The sequence below is a fragment of the Crotalus tigris genome, unplaced genomic scaffold (assembly GCF_016545835.1).
Source record: "Crotalus tigris isolate CLP2741 ecotype Arizona unplaced genomic scaffold, ASM1654583v1 scf7180000018831.1652172, whole genome shotgun sequence".
Lineage (NCBI taxonomy): Eukaryota > Metazoa > Chordata > Lepidosauria > Squamata > Viperidae > Crotalus > Crotalus tigris.
In genome coordinates, this window is record NW_024097221.1 from 817,733 (window position 1) to 838,097 (window position 20,365).

At 34.2% G+C, this 20,365-nt stretch overlaps 1 protein-coding gene across 9 annotated transcripts in view; it reads right to left on the minus strand.

The window, feature by feature from the left end:
* Window positions 1-20,365, minus strand: part of LOC120314095 (golgin subfamily B member 1-like) — a 53,085-nt gene that overhangs the window by 21,383 nt on the left and 11,337 nt on the right. For 4 of the 9 annotated variants that reach the window (XM_039356828.1, XM_039356826.1, XM_039356825.1 and 1 more), the window contains exons 9-20: window positions 19,521-19,634; window positions 17,102-17,423; window positions 16,185-16,294; window positions 15,738-15,855; window positions 14,269-14,360; window positions 12,938-13,089; window positions 5,983-6,136; window positions 5,616-5,739; window positions 4,631-4,761; window positions 2,028-2,137; window positions 1,431-1,599; window positions 475-579 (exon numbers count right to left, since the gene is read on the minus strand). In XM_039356828.1, the coding sequence (XP_039212762.1) occupies window positions 475-579; window positions 1,431-1,599; window positions 2,028-2,137; window positions 4,631-4,761; window positions 5,616-5,739; window positions 5,983-6,136; window positions 12,938-13,089; window positions 14,269-14,360; window positions 15,738-15,855; window positions 16,185-16,294; window positions 17,102-17,423; window positions 19,521-19,634 (1,701 nt within the window). Of the gene's footprint in view, window positions 1-474; window positions 580-1,430; window positions 1,600-2,027; window positions 2,138-4,630; window positions 4,762-5,615; window positions 5,740-5,982; window positions 6,138-12,937; window positions 13,090-14,268; window positions 14,361-15,737; window positions 15,856-16,184; window positions 16,295-17,101; window positions 17,424-19,520; window positions 19,635-20,365 lie in introns of all 9 variants that reach the window. The other 5 variants (XM_039356832.1, XM_039356831.1, XM_039356822.1 and 2 more) reach the window with 4 other exon arrangements.

A 20,365-nucleotide genomic window follows, 5' to 3' on the forward strand; every position in this document is an offset into this window, starting at 1 on the left:
TCCAGTAATTGAGCACCCACAACTTCTGAAGGAAAGCCACTCCATCGATTAATTTTTCTCACTCTCAAGAAATTTGTCCTTAATTCCAGGTTGGATCTCCCTTGATAAGTTTCCAAAACTGGACACAGTATTTCAAATGTGGTCTTACCGAGGCATTATAAAGAGATACTAACACTTCACATGATCTTGATACTTTCCCTCTGTTGATGCAGCCTAGGACTGCATTGGCTTTTTTGGCAGCTGCAGCACACTGCTGGCTCATGCTTAAGTGGTTGTAGCATGAGATAGGGAATTAAGAAAAATACAGTTAAAATTTCCTGGATTAAGGAAGTAATCATAGTTCCTTCACCAACTGTATCTTTAGTGAAGAAAGATTTTTTAGTATGTATATATAACACATATGGCTAGATTATAAGACTTGAACACACATAAACAATATTTTTACATAAAGAATAATGCTTTAGTTTTTTTTACCTTTTCTTTAAAGACAGACACTTTCTCTGTTAATTCATTGATAACAATTTTCTGTTCTGAACATTCTACTCCGTAAGAACTGCATTTCTTCAAAACATCTTCCAGCTAGGTTCACAAAAATATATGTTTTTAATTTAATATAATTAATTATAATTAACCAAATAAATTATTTCATTATTAGCAATGTGCAGTTAATTACAGGTGCATGCAATTTAATAATATATAATAATCTTGCAAAGTTGACTTTTCCTAAAAAAAAAAAAAAAAAAAAGCAAAGAACTACTACTAAACGATAATTGACATTAAAAAGAAGTAAAATGATTTAAATTTTTCCCAAGGTAATACATTTACAGAAAGCTGCTTATTCTTAGAACTAAATTGTTATAGAGTTAAAATACTCTTCATTTGGACTACAAGCAACTGAAAGCCTGATTTAACAATCTACTGTTCGTTATCTAGTACTCTATTGTATGACAATGAGATACTCCTCATTTGCTGATGGTAATTGGGACTGAGAGTTCCGCCACTAAGGGAATCATAAAATGCAACACAGTATGACTGAATAAACTTACAACAGACGTTGTGGCAGTTCACAAGTGAATCTTACACCACTGCAACATCCCATGGTAACATGATTGCCATTTGTGATCTTCTACCGACTTCTCCATTAACTCTGCTTGTCAGAAGCCAGCAGTGAAGGTTACAAATGGTGATTATCACACTGTAGGGATGCTACAAGAGTTACAATTATGTGGACTGGTAATAAATCCCTCTCATTCAGCGTCATCATAATTTCAAATGATCACTGAACAAGAAATCTTTAAATGAAGACTACACATAATTGACTTGCAGGTGATTTTAAAGGTTTTGGAGGGCAGTGAATATAGTGCTGTATGACTGACTGACTGACTATTTAATGAAGATGTTTTCTATTTATCTGACTCAGTCCAACTTACCTTCTGTTCATTTTGCAAAAGTCTTTCACTTAATTCTTTATTCAGATGCTCTTTTTCCTGAAGTGATTTTCTTATATCTTCTATTTGTTCCAATCTTTCCACTGCACTTGAAAGCTTCTGCTCCTTCTCCGCGAGCAAAGTGTCAAGTAGACTATTTCTTTCATTTAATCTGTCACAACATAGTTTTAGTTTTAGCTACAGTAGGCATTATTTCTATACACATACATCAAATAGAGCATGCAACACCCAATGTAGAATAGGACTTTCTTTTATACTTTTTGCCTAGGGTCAGTTTTCAATTCTGATCCCTAGTATCTCATAACCATGTACAACAGATTTGAGTAAATCTACACATAAAAAGTGTAGATGCTCTTAGGGGGATGACAATATTCAAGTGATGAGGTGGTAGGGGATGAGATTACCAGTGATCATGTTTTCTGACTGTCTGTAGAAGGCTCAAGCATTTCTAAATATCCAGAAACCAATCACTATAGCAATAATCTGAGAGAAGAGAGTTTGTTTTTCTTAATTATTATATACAAATATAGGTAGGTAGGTAGGTAGACACAAATCAAATTGTGCAATGTTTTATTTTACCCTTTAAGTTTTTCATTCAAGTTAGAAAAAACAAGTTGGTGTTTTTCTGCATCACGTGTTTGCTGGCTGCGAAGCTGTGCAAGTTGGGACCGCAAACGATCATTTTCATTCTGCAAAAAAAAATATTTACATGACTATCAATTGTACTGAATATAAGATCATAATTAACTTTAAACTACATAAGTTAAAATTCTGTAATTATAGCTAATGAACTATTTTTACAGAAAGACTTGTATTACTTTTAGTATACTCAAAATTCCTTTTGAAAGGGTTCTCCAAGTAATTTTACTATGAGACGATCAAAATGAAGAGACCCTGATAAGTTCATATAAAACACACCATGCTCATGTATGCTGTGTAGGAGCAGCTTGCTTCAAATTAGGAGTCATGAAAAGAAAAACCTATTTTAAAAAGCCCAGGAATTTATATTATACTCAAAAAGGCTTTATTTTTAAACTTGTTAATTTAGAATACATTCTTTTACTTGCACTGATTTTTATATGTGTTTTTCAACAATTAAGCAGTGAAGTAATTATGGAATTAAAACCAAGGCAAGAAAGCAAGCTCCACTGACATACAGAACTGGGTATGCTATCCAACTGGTTAGTCTATCCAACTTCACAGCACTACTACATAAAGTTAAACTGCAAACAAACGTCAGCAATAAACAGAAAACGGCTCACATAAATCCAAATCCATAAAAAGTTGGATAGATTAGACAACATATAAAATATCACTTCTAAAATAAGTAGAACTTAAGAATGGGCATGACACACCTGTACAGCCCTCAATAGCTGCCCTTCTTCCTCTACATCAAATGTCACCTGTATTGAAATGCTTTATTACAATCCAAATTTACACTGACATGTTTATGTTTGATAAATCTGTCTTGTATTATACATGTGCATTTAGTATGTTAATAGAATTATCAGTAACACACACAATTCAATATTTTATCTGTTCACATGAAGCTTAGAAAGACAAGTATGCTTCACATGTTATATGCAAATGAAACATACAATTAATATTTCAGATTTAGTTTTACAGATTCTATAAGCACAAAATTTATTTTTATTATAAAAGTACTGCTTCTTCATTTCTCTGCCTCTATTCCATATATCTATATCTATCCACATACATATAGCAGACACCCTGCAGGCAATTCATCAGTTATCAATAATAAGCAGTAATTATATCACAACATTACAGCTCAACCAGTGTCTGTGAAGACTTTATTTGAATGATGTGAAATCAGTGCACTTGTAAAAATTAGCCAATGAAGAGAACAAAGAATAAAACTATTTTTTTATAATTTGCAACTAAACATTCAAAAACAAGTTTCAGTTTGCAAATTCTTTTTTTTTCAGGTGGAATGTAGTTATTTTTATTGCAAATAAATCTATGTCCATCCTTGTATATTGTGTGACTATTTCCTTGCCTATACTGAAACTTCTATTTGATGCCATTTAAAATATTTCACTAGACTGTATTCAGAAGATTCTGAGGAAGTACATCTCAGCACACCTGAGAAAAAATATAAATAAAGCTATTTATTAATATATAAGCTAATATTGATACATCAATATTATACAATAAGAACAGAACATGACAATTAAAATAATAAAGAAATATTTTTTTCTCTAAGATGCCAAGTGAATAAGGAATCCCTATCCTATGTCAAAAAGATGAAGTATGTAGAGTTAAGAATTTTGGGATTGAAGTATTGTTGTAGAAACAGTGTCTCAATGAAAATAGAATATGTTTTTGCTAAAGAGAGTATTTGGAGATGACTCCATAACTCAAGGCTTGTTCATTTTCACCCAACCCAAGTTAATGCATACTAAATGGTATGATAGATAGCCCTTAGGTTAGATCTGCAATTGGAATTTCTGTCACTAAGTCATGCAACAATAAAGTACATTATGAGACTGTATTGTTTAGTGATGGCACTCCCAACTGTCCCTTTGTCATCGTAACTCTAGGGTTGTATGGATCATTAAGTGTGGACCTCATATGACTGTGAAATGGGAAGATGAAGGAATACTAGGCAAACAAGCCAGTCAGTAAAACTGTGGGTGACAACTCTGGGTGGGCAAGTGCCACGGACAGGTGCTGTGGGCAGATATTATGGGTGGGTGCTGCAGTAAAAAAGTGAGAGCAGGAGTAACTTGTCACCCTTTGTTGGCTTTCCCATTGACTGTTGTAAATGGTGATTTCATGACTAGAGGACACTATAATGGCCACAATTTACATAAATTAAGTCCCCCTCATTCACTGTTGTTGTAACTTTGAAATGATCATTGAACAACTGTTCATAACACGAGGACTACCTGAACAAAGGCTATTAAAAAAGGTTAGCCACAAATATTATATCTGCTTCTAGCTGATATACAATTTATGGTGGGGAGGGTATGTATTACTTACCTGAGAAAAAGCTTGCAGGGAATGGAATTAAATTATTACCCTGCTTCCATCTTACCCTTTTGCATTGTGTTGAGGCAATCAAATTTATTTCAGTCCAGTTCATTTTTAGCACAGAATTAGGTTAGGACAAATTGCTTAAAAGCAGTGGTGGAATGTGGCACCAGAGTTCTAACACATACCTGCAGAGCTTCCATTCTACCTTGGAGCTGCAATTTGTCTTCCAAGTCTCCACATCTTTCTTCCAAAAAGAGAATCTGTTCTTGCAAGTTATTTCTTTCCAATTCTAACTCTTCCACCACAGTCCGTAAACCTTTGTAATTCAAAGAATAGTTTCTTATTATTGTCACCCAAATACACAAACTATCCAATAAAAGTATCATGCATATTTAATGGAACAGAATGGGAGAATAATGCCTTCTTGTAAGTACTTATATTAAAATCATTTTAAAGGTCTGCATGATTAACCTCTGTAGCCTTCTTTAATTAGAAAAGCTTCAACAAATTAATGTAGCTGATGAAGTGCTGCATGCTCAGTTTTACTGCTCAATATTTCACACAAACATTTCTAATAAAAAAACTATTCTAAGTTTTACTTACTAGTATGTCTATTACATCATAAAATATTTAAAAAAGTTTTATTTGAAGAGCAACAGACATATCCTCTTCAGAATTTGTAGTTTTAGCACCATAAAGGAAAATTTATTATGTGAAATATGTTAGCAATTAACTGAACTTTAGGAGAGCCAGACAAAACAAATAAGATGCTTCATTTCAACAATTTAAATCACAATTTATAAAATAAATGTCTCTGCATGCCGCCTTTTCTATCTTAAATGGGCCATCTATCCCTGGAACTGAAAACAGTAACACAACTCTAATTTTTTTTAAAAAAAAAAAAATCCTTCTTACCACGAATGAAAATAATCTTTACTCACAAAGGTGTATCCATGTTTGAATCACCACTGAATTCTAGTTCTGAACCAAAACTAGACAGTTCATCCAGCACGCACATGCTTCAAAATGAAATAAAAAGGCAAACCAAAAAAAAAATTCAATATAGATACAAACACAACATAATATGGTTTGTTGGTTGAATTTGAAAAGGAAAAAGAAGACGGACAGACATTGTGCATGCTTTAATAAACTGTCTAGTGTTTGCCACACCTGTACTAGGAGAAGTGTATTCTGGCCACCAACCTCCCATGTTCTCTCCTTCGGTTGAATCAGTGCTATCTAAAGTGATGTTCAACTCTTCATAGCACTGTTTTCCATCAAAGCCGTAATCTTCCTGAAGAAAAATATATATACACTAAAATTAACATACGTAAAACCCCACATCTTACTATATAATACCCACTTCCACTGAAACCTTCCATAAATTAATCAACAGTATATTTCAAAAGCACTGAAATTAAATTAATTATGTTTACCTTCAGTGTCTCACTACACATGTTAATGCAACACATATACTCCAGAGTGCATCCCCAAAAAATCTAATACCTATTAAGATACCAATATATTGTCAACTTACCTGGAGTTTCCTGCTGGACTGAATAGTCTTCTTTCTCTCCAGCGGCATCCTGCCAATCCCCTGGCCTGTGGCCAATTCCTCCTCCAGCTCCTGTTGCCCTGAGACTATGGCTGGATCAGAGCAGCCAGGAAAGAACCAGTCATCCTCAATCAGTTTTGTGCCACAGGAAAGCAATCACATTATCAGACAAAAAACAAACAAAAAACAAAACTGTATACATTCAAAGGGGATTACTAACACAGAGAGAAGTTTTTGAAGTTATAGGGTAGATGCACTCTAGAACTTCATTTTCCTTGTGATTTCCTCCACTGCAGAACACCAATACATAATCAGCTTTTTATTATTTCCAAAGAAGCCGCAGATGGTACTGATCTCATGGGCATCATTTTTGGATTTTAAAAAAATTGTATATAAATATTGACAAAAAGGGCAGCCACTTTCATAATCAAGTTTAAATTAAGTCTGCCATACAGATTATGTGTGTGACAAATGCATAATCACAGATTATTGATCTGTACTACAATTTCATAAAACTAAACAAGCTTTGCTTAGTTATTACCAAAAAGAGCTCTTGTTTCAAATAATATGAGGAAGTCACAAGCCTGTATCACACACAGCAAACTGGCATTAAGCCATAACATTGAGTGTTAAAATAATAGACTCATTTGTCAATAAGACACAATAATTTCAAAATACAGTAACTTAAAACAAATGCATTTTTGCGAGAGAGTAATTCTTTAAGCACATTCCCATCTGTTTTGTGTGATTAGCGAAGAACAAACATTTGGAAGTTTAATATAAAGCAGACAAAAATCAGCAAGAAGAAATTAAGATAAAGTTGGCTCCATACTTTGCTCATTTTTTAAAGCACTGACTTGGTTTTCCTAAAAATGAACAACTGTTATCATTTTTAACAATAAAAACATGTAAGTGATAGAAATTCAAGTTTAGACTTCATAAAGTTCATGAAGTCTGGAAACCCAAGAGTCAGTGATTTTTTTATAATGTAGTAATAGATTTTGCATTTCTTCACAGATTACTTTATGAATAAAATCCAACACTATGAAAGAGGAAGTCCTCTCTTTGGCAGCACTTTTTATCCCTCCTCACCTCTGCAGTTCCAAAGGCTTTCCTAATTTGCTGAAGAGAAATCACTTGTTCTCCAGAAAATATTTTAAAAGTGCACTGGTGGCTGTAGGAAAGAAAGGGAACTATATTTTCCCTACCTACTCTGTTGATGGAAGCAGTACCGTGTACCTATCCTAAAAAAATCCAAGGAAATGAACCTGATATTTTCCATTTCTACAAACTGAGTACACAAGAGCTTGCCTAAGCACACAACCTGCCCACTAAATTAAATGGCAAAGTCAGGTTTACTCCTGGTAATCTATTTCTGAATAATTTTATGAAAGAACCAATAGTTTCATCCATCATGTTTAATTTGCAATCGCTCAAACATCTGTACTATCTAACAAAATGAAATTCAATGGTGAAAAAAGTAAGGTTCTACATTTAGGCAAGAAAAACCAAATGTACAGGTATAGTATAGGGGGTACCTTGCTCAGTAGTAGTAACTGTGAGAGGGACCTCAGAGTCCTAGTGGACAATCACCTAAATATGAGCCAGCAGTGTGCTGCAGCTGCCAAAAAGGCCAACACAGTGCTAGGCTGCATTAACAGAGGGATAGAATCAAGATCACGTAAAGTGTTAATACCACTTTACAATGCCTTGGTAAGCCACACTTGGAATACTGCATCCAGTTTTGGTCACCGCGATGTAAAAAAGATGTTGAGACTCTAGAAAGAGTACAGAGAAGAGCAACAAAGATGATTAGGGGACTGGAGGTTAAAGCATATAAGGAACGGTTACTGGAATTGGGTATGTCTAGTTTAATGAAGAGAAGGATGAGGGGGAACATGATAGCAGTGTTCCAATATCTCAGGGGCTACCACAAAGAAGAGGGTGTCAAGCTATTTTCCAAAGCGCCTGAAAGCAGGACAAGAAGCAACAGGTGGAAACTAATCAAGGAGAAGCAACCTAGAACTAAGCAGAAACTTCCTGACAGTTAGAACAATTAACCAGTGGAACAACCTGCCTCCAGAAGCGGTGAATGCTCCAACACTGGAAGTTTTTAAGAAGAGACTGGACAGCCACTTGTCCGAAATGGTATAGGGTTTCCTGCCTGAGCAGGGAGTTGAACTAGATGACCTCCAAGGTCTCTTCCAACTTTATTATTATTATTATTATTATTATTATTATTATTATTATTATTATTATTAATGTCCATCACTGATGATGTATTTTTATTTAAGATGTTTATATACTGCATTTTCAAAATTCGAGATGCACATACACACACACAATGTAAGCGATTGCGCATGGTACCAAAGGTAGTGTGTTATCTTCCAGATGTGAAGATTTAGGCTGATAAGGAGAGGCTGACTCAAGTAATCAAAACTACTGACATTAATAGAAAGTAATGGGACACTTTAGACATTAAAGTCACTAACAGAAAGAAATGGGAAAGAATATAGAAAGACTATGAAGAACTAGGGAAAAAGGCAAAAGAATTCACAGAATAGGAAAAAGAAAAGGGGACCTTTGGGGACCTGTGCTATACAGTACTTAAAAGAATATAATTTGTTCAAAAAAAATCCAACAAAAGGGCTCATAAAAATGATCACTCTATGGAAATACATGATTCCAAACCACACTAAAAGCACCTGGGCAAAAATTAAGGGAGGAGGTGAATGTCACTGCTCTAGTTATATTGAGGAAATGGAAGTGGAAGAAATTAGCATGGTTGCATGAAGAGTGCTCTGATAAGCTAAAAGCTATATATATAAATATCAGGGAACAACCTAAATCTGTAAGGATGGGTTCAAGAAGCCTAAGGTTCAGAATGAACTGAAAAAGAAGATACTTGGGGGGACGGGAAGGGGGCAAAGATCAAAATAAGTAAGGAGTTGGGTAAGAAAATACCTAGCTGCTTTGAAATAAGTCTGTGGAATTGCATGGATCATTTCTTAGGGTGCTTAAATAAGAGTGGCAGATATGATCTCAGAATCACTGATTGTAATCTTAGAGATCTCCAGGAGAACATAGGAAATGCCAGAGAGAGATTCAAACTTAAAATAAGGAGAAATTTCCCGACCATGAAAATTGTGAAGCAATAGAACAGCTTATATGGGTCTTTCATTGTGGAGGTTTGCAAGAAAGCCATTTTTCTGGGATGGTATAAGGATTCTTGCCCTTGGCTTGGACCGACCCTAGCACTCTATAATTTTATGATAAAATCAACACAAAAAATATCAGGAAAAATAATAAATTTATTAGAATGCAATATTTAATACTCAGCACTGAAGCTACAGAAATTTAAAGGTAACTCAATTCACATAGTGCTATTTTCTCTTTTTTGCTGTAGCCCTGGCTCTCCCGGGGCACAACCACATGATGAAAGTTTTATCCCAATGCATGTAAACAGATGCTTAAATCACACGGTTGTGGCCACTATCTTGATTTTTTTAATACCACCCAGTTGAAATGGTGCAGATTATGGAGTAGGCAGTAACATATATATTTTCGCCCTCTTCAAGTGTTAAGTGAAATCTTATGATCACTGATATGTCACTCAAATATGTTTTAGTATCAATTCAATAGCATGCTAGTGCATCATGCTATGATTGTATCTACTGATATGTACTACTCTGGTTGCATCAACTGGTTCTTTCCACAGGTAATACCAGCTAACAAATAATAGATGTTATGTATTATTATCTCTGCCCACTGGTGGAGTAGATTGAGTTACATAGATTCTCCTAGGAAGTTTTCCAATAACCCAAACAAAGGTTTTCATATGTATATGGAGAATTAGCTAAAATAATCTTACACCTGTTTATAGAATCAGCCAGTTTACAATTACCATATGTAATTTTAGATCCAATCCCATAACAACATATTTGTTTACTTCAGTGATTTTGTACCAATAAACACTTCATGCCATATCTAATATAATAATTAGAATAATTAGAATCAAATAGCAGAAACTAAAGAAAAATTGAATTGTAGAACTTAGAAACAATGTAATTTCCCAATTTATGAATATTTTCATCTTTACAATTTTCAGATGGAAAATGTATTTAGATGATAGATAAAAAACTGAATATCATAATTTACATCTAATAGTGCCATGCTATACAAACGTTGGATAAGATAAGAATTAAGTACTACAGTACAAAGTCAAAAATAAGCTACAGATTCAAAATAGTTTAAAAACTTGAATATGGTTTTAAAAAAGGTTTCAGTTCCTTCTTCCCAAAATGGCAATCGATTCAGTAACTTATTTTAAAGAAAAGTAAAAAAGAATCTGTAAAGAAAGCATAATGGCGTTCTTTGATATTAAATTATGATTTGTTATAAATTGTGGCTTCTCAGATAAATATGGAGTCAGCTATTAATACAAAAATGAGATGATTGTGTTAACATAAATGAGGCATAGGCATTGCAAAGGGAAAGAAAGCATGTTAAAAAAACAGTGTTTGTAACTTATGCTAATTTAAAAAAAAACAGCACCACAAACAACTGGTATAGCACACTACTGAAAATTTTCCGCAAAATACACTACAGAGGAAAACTACCAGCAGTATGCTATAGGCTGTTGTGGCTGCAGAATCCTGCATGCACAAAACTGATGGGAAACTATGTTCTCAGTGGCTGACCAAATCGCAGTGGAGGTTAGGAGTGGAGGGGGAAGGGACATCAAGCGCTCATCAGGTTTAACCACATTGGGATGACGGTGGGGAACAAAACAGAAAAGTCATGCTTAACCCAATAGAAAATGCAAAATTAACTACAAGCCAAACACATAGGAAGATAAATAATTCATCATATTAATGCAATATAAACACAACTTTAAAATGTTCTCTTTCATCTGCCTTTAAACTGATATGGCCAACATACAAGCACATTTGTGAAGTCTAGCACACTGAATATATGGCATGTAATTTGCTACCCTATGAAATATTGTAATCATTTGAGGGTTTATTTTTATCTATTTCCTTCTCCTATTGACAGAATGCAAAGACTTCAGTTCTATTTAATGGGAAAGAAAGCAAGTACACAACTAATGGGATTTAGGGCTGTACAACCCTTCAGGTTTGATTCTAGAGATATTTACAGCAGGCAGTCAAACAAACATTGTACTTGTCTGTTACCCTTTATAGTAGCTGCGTCATTTCCTGGTGTTTCCTGGTTGCCCTTCACAGACTTTAAAGAGAAGCAGACAAATGTTATATTTGCACCTCTGGGCATACTGAAGCACTTTTTTGGAATTGAAACTGAAGTGTTCCACAGTTCTGTTAATAGTAAGAGTGTTTAACATGTGGTAACAACCATTTTTGTTTATATTAGTACTGTGGAGTCACTTTAAATATTAATCAATTTTTTAAAAACTAACCTATAGCAAAGTAACATGCCATATTGATCAACTCATGTAAAACATTTATCAGTTAACTTGCTGAATTAACATATGCATATAATGAGAAATTTTAGAAAAGAAATACAAATGTTTATGGACATCTCTGTTACAATACTAATGTTTGTTCAGTACGGCCTAAAATAATTTTAATATATGCAAACAAAGCAATATTTCAACAAAATTAAATTCTGTAAATTCTGAGTACCTTTGAGTGATAAATCAGCTACCTACATAAAGCCTTCAAAGGTATCTTAAATAATTTAAATATTTAATCAATGTGTGCAAAAAGTACAAATCACATTAAAGAAAGAAAATTTCAAGAAAAATCCTTTTTGTGTTCCTAGCACCACAAGAATAAATTAGAATATAGTATTAGATTAAAACTATTGCTATTTTAGTAGTTATTATACAGTAGTGGCCAAAATTGTGGAAACCATTTGGGAAAAGTGTATTTTTGAGGTTTGATGACTAATAACATCACTTTTGGGGGGGAGTAGTACCATAAAATTATATATCAATGGAAAGATAATTTAATCGAGAATGTAATGCAATGAAGTTTGTTCAATTATCTGTACTGTATTCTATGAAAAGTTATAGCCAAATAACCAGAAAAAGGAAGCATAACTTGCTTAGGTTGATATCAGGTAGCTTTCCTTCATCTGATTGTAGCCAATGAGCATGAGTGTTTAGAGAGCCAATCAGGTGTCATCTTGTTTTGGCAATGTGCCAATCAGATCACAGTAGGATTCAGTTATTGATGTCATGTATTGAAGCTGAGAGGAGGACATCTGTCAGTGTGTTATGTGATCGCTATCAAGTTGGTTGGGGTTTTTTGTGTTCTTTCATTTCATGAGCTTGTAAAACGTAATAAAATTAAAGTAATGATGCAAAGAGTTGACTAGTTGCCCAGAAAGCGATGTAAGATAATATTATTAAGTGAACAAGGCTAAAGTTATAAAGAAATTAGAAGAAAAATTGGTGGAAACTTAACCAAAGGTGGCATTTCTACTCTACACTTTTCCCAAAAAGTTTCCACAATTTTGGCCACTACTGTACTTTAAAATCTGCACAATGCCATGGACGTCTTATGAGTTCAGCTGTCCCAAAAAGACAATAAAAAAATTCTTTGTGTTTAAATCTTTTCCATTTGTGTGATATTTAGCATTTTTATATTTATCAAATAGTTTTGTTCCATGTACTCTGCTTTACTTAGTTTCTAGCTACAGTATATGTAGTAATTACAGGTAATTGTAACTCTTTAAATCAGGTTGCAAAATAAACTAGGCAAAGGCAGATAGATGCTGCTAAAATGTCTCACTAAATGATTTTCACTAGATTGCTACAGTAAATCAAACATATACGCATGCATATATTCTTATACATTTACACATACTGTACATTGACTAAAACTGCCAATGAGCTTTCAATATTTGACAATCCATCCAAGTGATGTAGTAACATTTCAAGCAATATATCTCACCTTCTCTCTCCTCCTCAATCTGTGCCATTCTTAGAGCCATAGCAGATTTTTCCTCTCTGGTTTCATGGTGCATATCCTCAGATTCAGATACAGCTTCTTGCCATTCCAAAAGCGGACTCTGTAATTCATCCACACTGCCCGATTCACTAGCCTGAACCAAGTTAAGTTAGGACATGAGAATAATTAATCAGTTCAATAAAACCGATAAACAGAATAACTGGGCAAACAGTAACTTGTCGATCGGATTAAAATTTATGAGTATTTTGTTCTAATCCTGACTTAGAAGGCAATGTTAAGTACATAAGCAGAACTTGAGTGCAAGAAGTACCTTTCGAGTTTTGTTCCCAAGAAAATGGCACTGGGAAACATACTGCTTGAAGCATCACAATAATATATTATTGAAATAATTAGCAATCATTATTATCCATATTCTATACGAATGTGTCTTTTTAAAGATCGTGCCATGGTTGATTATTTTATTGGACAAATATGGAGTAAAGTTCTTTTTAACTACTCTGAATCTCCTACTGTTTAGTTTCATTCAATGCTTCTGAATTCTAGTTTTGTGACACAGGAATTTGTTTTACTGCTCATCCAGTTTCTCTACAAATGCATAATTGTATAAACATTTATAATGCTTTCTTGCTTCACTTTCTCTGAGGTATAAAATCCCCCAAAAGTAAGTTTTCCTTATACGACAATTAATCCTGACTCTAAAACTCTATGGACATGCTTTTCTGCAGTTCATCAAAATCCTTAGGAAGTTGCATAATATTCCATATACAATAATACATATCTCGCTTATATTTAGAGCCCTAGCAAATCAAAGTATACCCAATTTAGGAAGAAGATGATATTTTATCCTGAAACATAATATTGTAAATTTGTTCTCCTCATCCCTGGATAAAGAGGTCTTTTTGTATCCTTTTTGTATCTTTGTTTGGTTTCCTATTGCTAAAGCTTTGCTGTTTGAATACAAAACTCCTTTCTTTAGGGAACTGGCAGATCTTGGAAACAAGCTTGTTCAGCCAGAGGAAAGACCAAAAGCAAAGCAGATAAACGTTCAAGAAAGATTTTTTTCTTTTAAAAAACAAGTTTCATGAAACTACTCTAGCACCCTTTTTGAGAACCATAGTTCAAATATTTGCAGAATGGCATTGATAGAATATTGTGTCTACAGGCAGCATAGTGATTCACAATTTATCACAACTATTCCCATTATAGCAAATTTAAACTGCTTTCAATTTCTTCATTGTTATTTAACTACATAAAGACATGCAATATATTAATAATAAATACTAATATTAAAGATATTCCCAACAAGGTAGACCTGTGAAGCTGCCCTCTTCGTAACTTGTTCAAGATCTGCCTGAAGTTTTCGCTGCTGTTCTTCATAAACTTCCAGTTTAGCCAAAAGTGCTTCTGTAATGGAAATTGTTTCCATTATACATACACTATTCTTGTAATACGTTAAGGCAAGAAAATGTTAAGTTCAAATTTTTGGTGTTTAAGACATTTACATTAAAAACGTTTTTGAGCTTTAAAAAAAAATCTTCCTTTGAGTCAAAAACAACTATTCCAATATCTTTGAGAATGGTTAATATTGTTATAACCATTCTGGAAGTGTTATTTCAAGCTCAAATTATTTCCAGAATAGTTGGTACAGCTTCAGAACACTATTAGTAAGGCTTCTTGAAATAGGTGTTTTCAAGCTGAACACTTTTTGAAGCTAAGACATTATGCACAGGTCTAAATTCAAACTCTAAGTACAGAAACATGGAAGCACAAGATAAAATATCATCCATATCGCTCTACTCTGAGACCGCAAAGAAAAACGGAGAGTATTTTGATAGATCCTATATATCTCTTCCTGCAACAAATGAGCATCAGGACCAACTATAGCTAATGTAAGAATGCGGGAGAATCAGTTAAGCACACAATCAATGATTAACTGTCCTGGCTATTAAAAAAATAAACAACCCTCTATTGCTTTCTTTTTAATTAGGCTTATTGCTAATTTTAAATTATTTGCTAAGGAGAAAATTGGAATTTGTAATATAATGATATTCTTCCTCAGGTAACTTTTGTCAGATGTCATAGTGCAGTGATGGCAAACCTTTTAGAGACCGAGTGCCCAAACTGAAACCCAAAACCCACTTATGCATCGTTGGGTGCCGAGTAGGTGTGGCCCATTGGGTGTGTGGCCATTGGGTGTGCGTGGCTGCATTGGTAATGGCAGACTGGGTGGGACTAAAAAGTTCAATCAATCAATTCCAACTCTGTAAGATCTTTTTTTTTCCCGCGAGAAGTTGAAATAACTGATTGATTGAACCTTTTTTTTTTTTTGCACACGGCAGCGGAGGCTAAAGCGAAAAGGTTTTATAAAACCCAGCTGAAGGGACTGGGGCAATGGCGCACGTGCCCACAGAGAGGGCTCTGAGTGCCGCCTCAGACACCCGTGCCATAGGTTCGCCACCACTGCCATAGTGTAAGTTTATGTTATTTACTTGCATTCTAGGCAAACTACTCACTAAGGCAAACTGTATGCAAAAGCTCAGATGCTTTTTTGAACTTAAAGACAGGATCAAATGTGGAAATGTAGGACTCAGAAAAAGGAGGTTATTTTTGTTGCTGCAATAAAATTTCTGCCTCTATTTTATCTACAAATTTTACTTATTATACTTTGCAATTCATAAATAGAAAAGTGAACAATTAAATGGAGACTGTAAACATTCTTTCCTTACATCATTTTAAGATAGATATCTTTCAAAATGACAGTAAAAGTTTATCATTATTTACCATTTTGAGTTTTATATTCCAAATATATGTTCAGTGTTGACCGCAGCTCTTCTTTTTCATTCTTTAATTCAGAAATCTGATCTTGTAAGGCAGTTATACTGCTATTCATTGGTGTAACCTAGAAAAAAATGTCAATTTCTGACAATTAAGAATATATGTAAAAAAAAAGGAAATTGAGGTTAAATCTGGTAATGTCTCTGATACATTTATGTAATTCTGGAGATCTCATAATATAAACAGTTCCCTTAAGTTGCAGCAAAATTATACTATCAGTTCCACAGTTAAATTGTTATTTTTACTAATCAACTTTTCAACTATAATACTGTATTTTCTGAAGAAGCAACTTTTAATCAAGAAAAACACTACTTTATATATTATCATTTTAACAGAACTTTGGCATCTACACTACTAAAGCAAAATTAAATTATATATAAACATTTAACGTACATTTTTAAGTTCATCTTCAAGTTGTCTGATTCTGGATTTGGACCATGCTTTCATCTTAAGGAATTTAGCTTCTGATTTGCTAGCCTCTTCTGTTTTCAGTTTCACTTGTACTTAAACAAACAAGCAACTCAATCATTATTCAGAATTACATCAAAACTATTAATATAACATATTACTTGGTCTGTTTGCATACGAGTGACATGTGCTTAGGAGAGAATTTTCTAAGACTTGCCCAATGTGAGATACTAGACAGTTTCTTTTATTGTTACCTTAGGGACAAAATCTTGCCATATTAAACTATTTACATAACTACGGATATACTCTGGGGATAGCTAGGGAGGAGCCATTTAAACCTCTTCCTGCTAAACAAACTTCCCAAGCTCCACTGACTCTCTGCCCACTGGACAGCAGTTCCTTCCTCCTGAAAATTCAGACTACATTCCACCATAGGCTATATGCACTGCTATAGCCCCAAGAGATCTCCCCCAAGATCGCACAATTAAATTTGTCAGTAAACTTTGGATTATGGCAAAAAAAAAAAGTCTACTTTATAAAATAAACAGTAAAATATTAATTCTCTATTAAACTTAACACATTAATCATTAAAGGAAGTTCAACTTTCCCAAATATAATAGTCGTGTCATCATTGCTCCACTATCATGCCCATCAGGAAATTCAGAAACTAAAAGATTTGTTTAAAGAGATATAACCATCTACTCTACACAGGATGGAGAAGAAATAATTACACTTTATCTTTAATGCTACTGCACTGAACAAACTGGGCAAAAACTGTCCACAACGGTGGCTCTCAGCACAATTTTTCATCATCAAAGGGTAACTGTAATGCTAATAAAAGCGGGATCAACTATTTGGTGTAGTATGCAAGAGGTTTTAAGGGTTGTTTTCCATTATGTTACCTTCTAAATGTTCCAACTTTTGCTTAATAACAGCATCCAAATCAACGCCTTGCTCCAAATTACTTTCATGTCTGGAAATTAATTCATCAATTTTTTTCTGTAGCTGAAGCAGCGTTTGATCTTTTTCCTGAAGCTCCGTTTCATGCGTTTCTTGTATCTCCTGAAGATCAGCATTATACTTCTCTCTGGCTTTCCTCATTTCGTTCTCATGCTTCTCCATCATATCTCTCAGCTGGGCTCGCATTATGTGCTTTTCTGCATCCAGTTTGGACTGAAGATTGTCTTTCTCTGACTCAAGGCGGTTCAGTTGTTCCTTCATTTCCTGAATTAAAAGAACTTTAGACATTAGGTAGAATGTCAGAAAAGACTAACAAACAAAGCCTATATTTGATTTTGCACATCACAACAGCGGCAAGAATAATATTTGCCCAATGTTGAAAAAATGAAGGAATACCATTAGATGAAGAAATAATTAAAAAAAATACTAGAATGCGCAGAGATGGACAAATTGACCATGAGACTGAAAGAAAAAGAAGAAACAAAATATTATCAAACTTGGGAGTTATTTTACCGATGGCTAAAGGAAAGACTAAAGGATTAGGAATTAAATACGTGTTAGCGAATCTAAACTCAGACAGCACGTTGGTTGTAAAATTATTACTGTATGTATGGAAAAAATTACTAAAATCTTATATTAAAAAAAGAAGTTTAGGCAATAAAACTGCAAGCTTCTTTAATTATATGCACAATGGTTCCCTTAACATGTGCAAGCCCAGAGAGATGTGTCCTGCCTCACCCTCTGTGGAAAAAAAAATAGAGTTGCCAAAGCCATGGAAGATCTTTCATTCCGCTGAGGATCCTCACGGGTAGAAGGTAAGAAATGCTGAGCTCCTGAGAAAGAAATCTATTTCTTCCTTGTATTTTAAAAGGTTATAAGCACAGAGCTCAATTAACTTTGAAAGATGGGTGGCTAAAACCAATTGGAATAAATAAAAATACTTTTCTACAGTATTGCAGGGGAAGGTGAAAGACTCAGTCAGGAGCATTTGCCAAATACACGTAAGATACGCAAAATTATAAATGGGAGAAAAACTATTTTCAAGGAGCAAAATATTGTTTCCCTGCAGAGCGAAATATTTATTAAATTTATTGCATTTGAGAGAACATTTAGAACAAGGCAATAACTAAAAACTATGTATTTGCTGTAATTGGCAGCATCGGGAGATGAAAAAAAAAAGGAAACCGCACAATCAAACTCACAGATCGTTGTCATTTTTTCTTGAATTATTTTTTGAAATGAAATTAATATTTAAGGTAACATTATAAAGAAAAGTATACCAACTATACAATATTTATATGTCCAGGGATTTTAAACTGCTTTTAGTAATTCTGTTTCATATTTTTTAGAGTATTGTTGCTTCTTTTTGATGTATTGTTATTGTTTGGTATAAAGTTTGCAAATATCAGGGTGAAGAACATGCTATGTCATTTTGAACAATAAATTAAGCACTATAGTCAGATTCTTTCCTCACTAAAGTAAACCTCTATTTTTCTAAAGCAGCAGTATATGGGAAGAGATAAATGTCCAAATTATAGCAAAAAAAATATTAGAAGTTTAAGAAATAGTTAAGCAAACTATGTTCCCCATTTGCATATTTTTCATCACTGTTCAGTTCATTTTATGATATGCACCCATAAACTAGCAATATAAGAATGTTAACTACTGCTGTCCAAAAAAGGAAAGTATAAAAAACTCATAAGTTAAGCTTTCTGTAGACGCTCTTCAGATTCTGACTACCAATATCTGCTTGTTATTCTTGTCATGTTTTGATCTTTTTTTATTAAAATCAGGTGAGTTTTCCTTTTCTTTTAGCACTGTCTCAACATTTAACCACAATGGATAAAAGTACAACATAAGAGTACAAAACACATTTGATTAACCAATGCAATGAAAGGAAAGGCAAAAAAGGTGACTAACAAACTGCATTCTAATTTACAAATGCTATATTTTTTTTATAATGGGCAGTGCGGTGACTCAGCGGTTAAGACTCTGGGCTTGTTGGCTGGAAAGCTGACAGCCCAGGTTCGAGACTCGAGCGCCACACAACAGGGTGAGCTCCCATCCTCACCCCAGCTCCTGCCAACATAGCAGTTTGAAAGCATGCAAATGTGAGTAAATAAATAGGTACAGTGGGAAGGTAACAGCGTTCTGTAACATTATGCTGGCCACATGGCCACAGAAATGTCTTCAGACAGCGCTGGTTCAATGACCTTGAAATGGAGAGGAGCACTGCCCCCTATAGTAGGCAACGACTAGTGGAGTAAAATCTCCAGGGACTCCTTTACCTTTACCTTTTAAAAAAAAAATTATAACAACTTATCCCACAACAACAGTTTGACTATGTAATCTACTTCTTACTTTCAGTTGTTGGTCCTTGCCATCCAGTTCTTGTTGCAACATGACTATCACCTGTGTCCTTCCAAGCATGACTTCTTCCTTTTCATGTAGTTTCTGCTTTAAGGCTTTCAGCAACTATTACAAAAATATACATATATTCATTGTTAAATAATGGAAAATAGCAACTTCATTTTGGAATTGATAACGCTCACCATCCAGGAGTGTTTCCTTGTATTGCCACTTATTCTACAGGAATAAAATTTCATATTTGTAGGACATCACAGGAAACAGATATATGCTCAATATCTATACAAAGTAATCTAGAATCAGTAACTATTAAAGTCAGAAATAATTAAATATAATTTAATTAAATATAATTATTTCTACTAAGCTGTTTTTAAATACTATACAAATACTAATACTAATACTAATACTAATAATAATAATAATAATAATAATAATAATAAACTTGGAAGGGACCTTGGAGGTCATCTAGTCCAACCCCATACTCAGGCAGGAAACCCTATACCATTTCAGACAAGTGGCTGTCTAGTCTCTTCTTAAAAACTTCCACTGTTGGAGCATTCACCGGTTCTGGAGGCAGGTTGTTCCACTGGTTAATTGTTCCAACTGTCAGAAAGTTTCTCCTTAGTTCTAGGTTGCTTCTCTCCTTGATTAGTTTCCACCTGTTGCTTCTTATCCTGCCTTCAGGCGCTTTGGAAAACAGCTTGACTCCCTCTTCTTTGTGGCAGCCCCTGAGATATTGGAACACTGCTATCATGTCCCCCCTCGTCCTTCTCTTCATTAAACTAGACATACCCAATTCCAGCAACCGTTCCTTACATGCTTTAGCCTCCAGTCCCCTA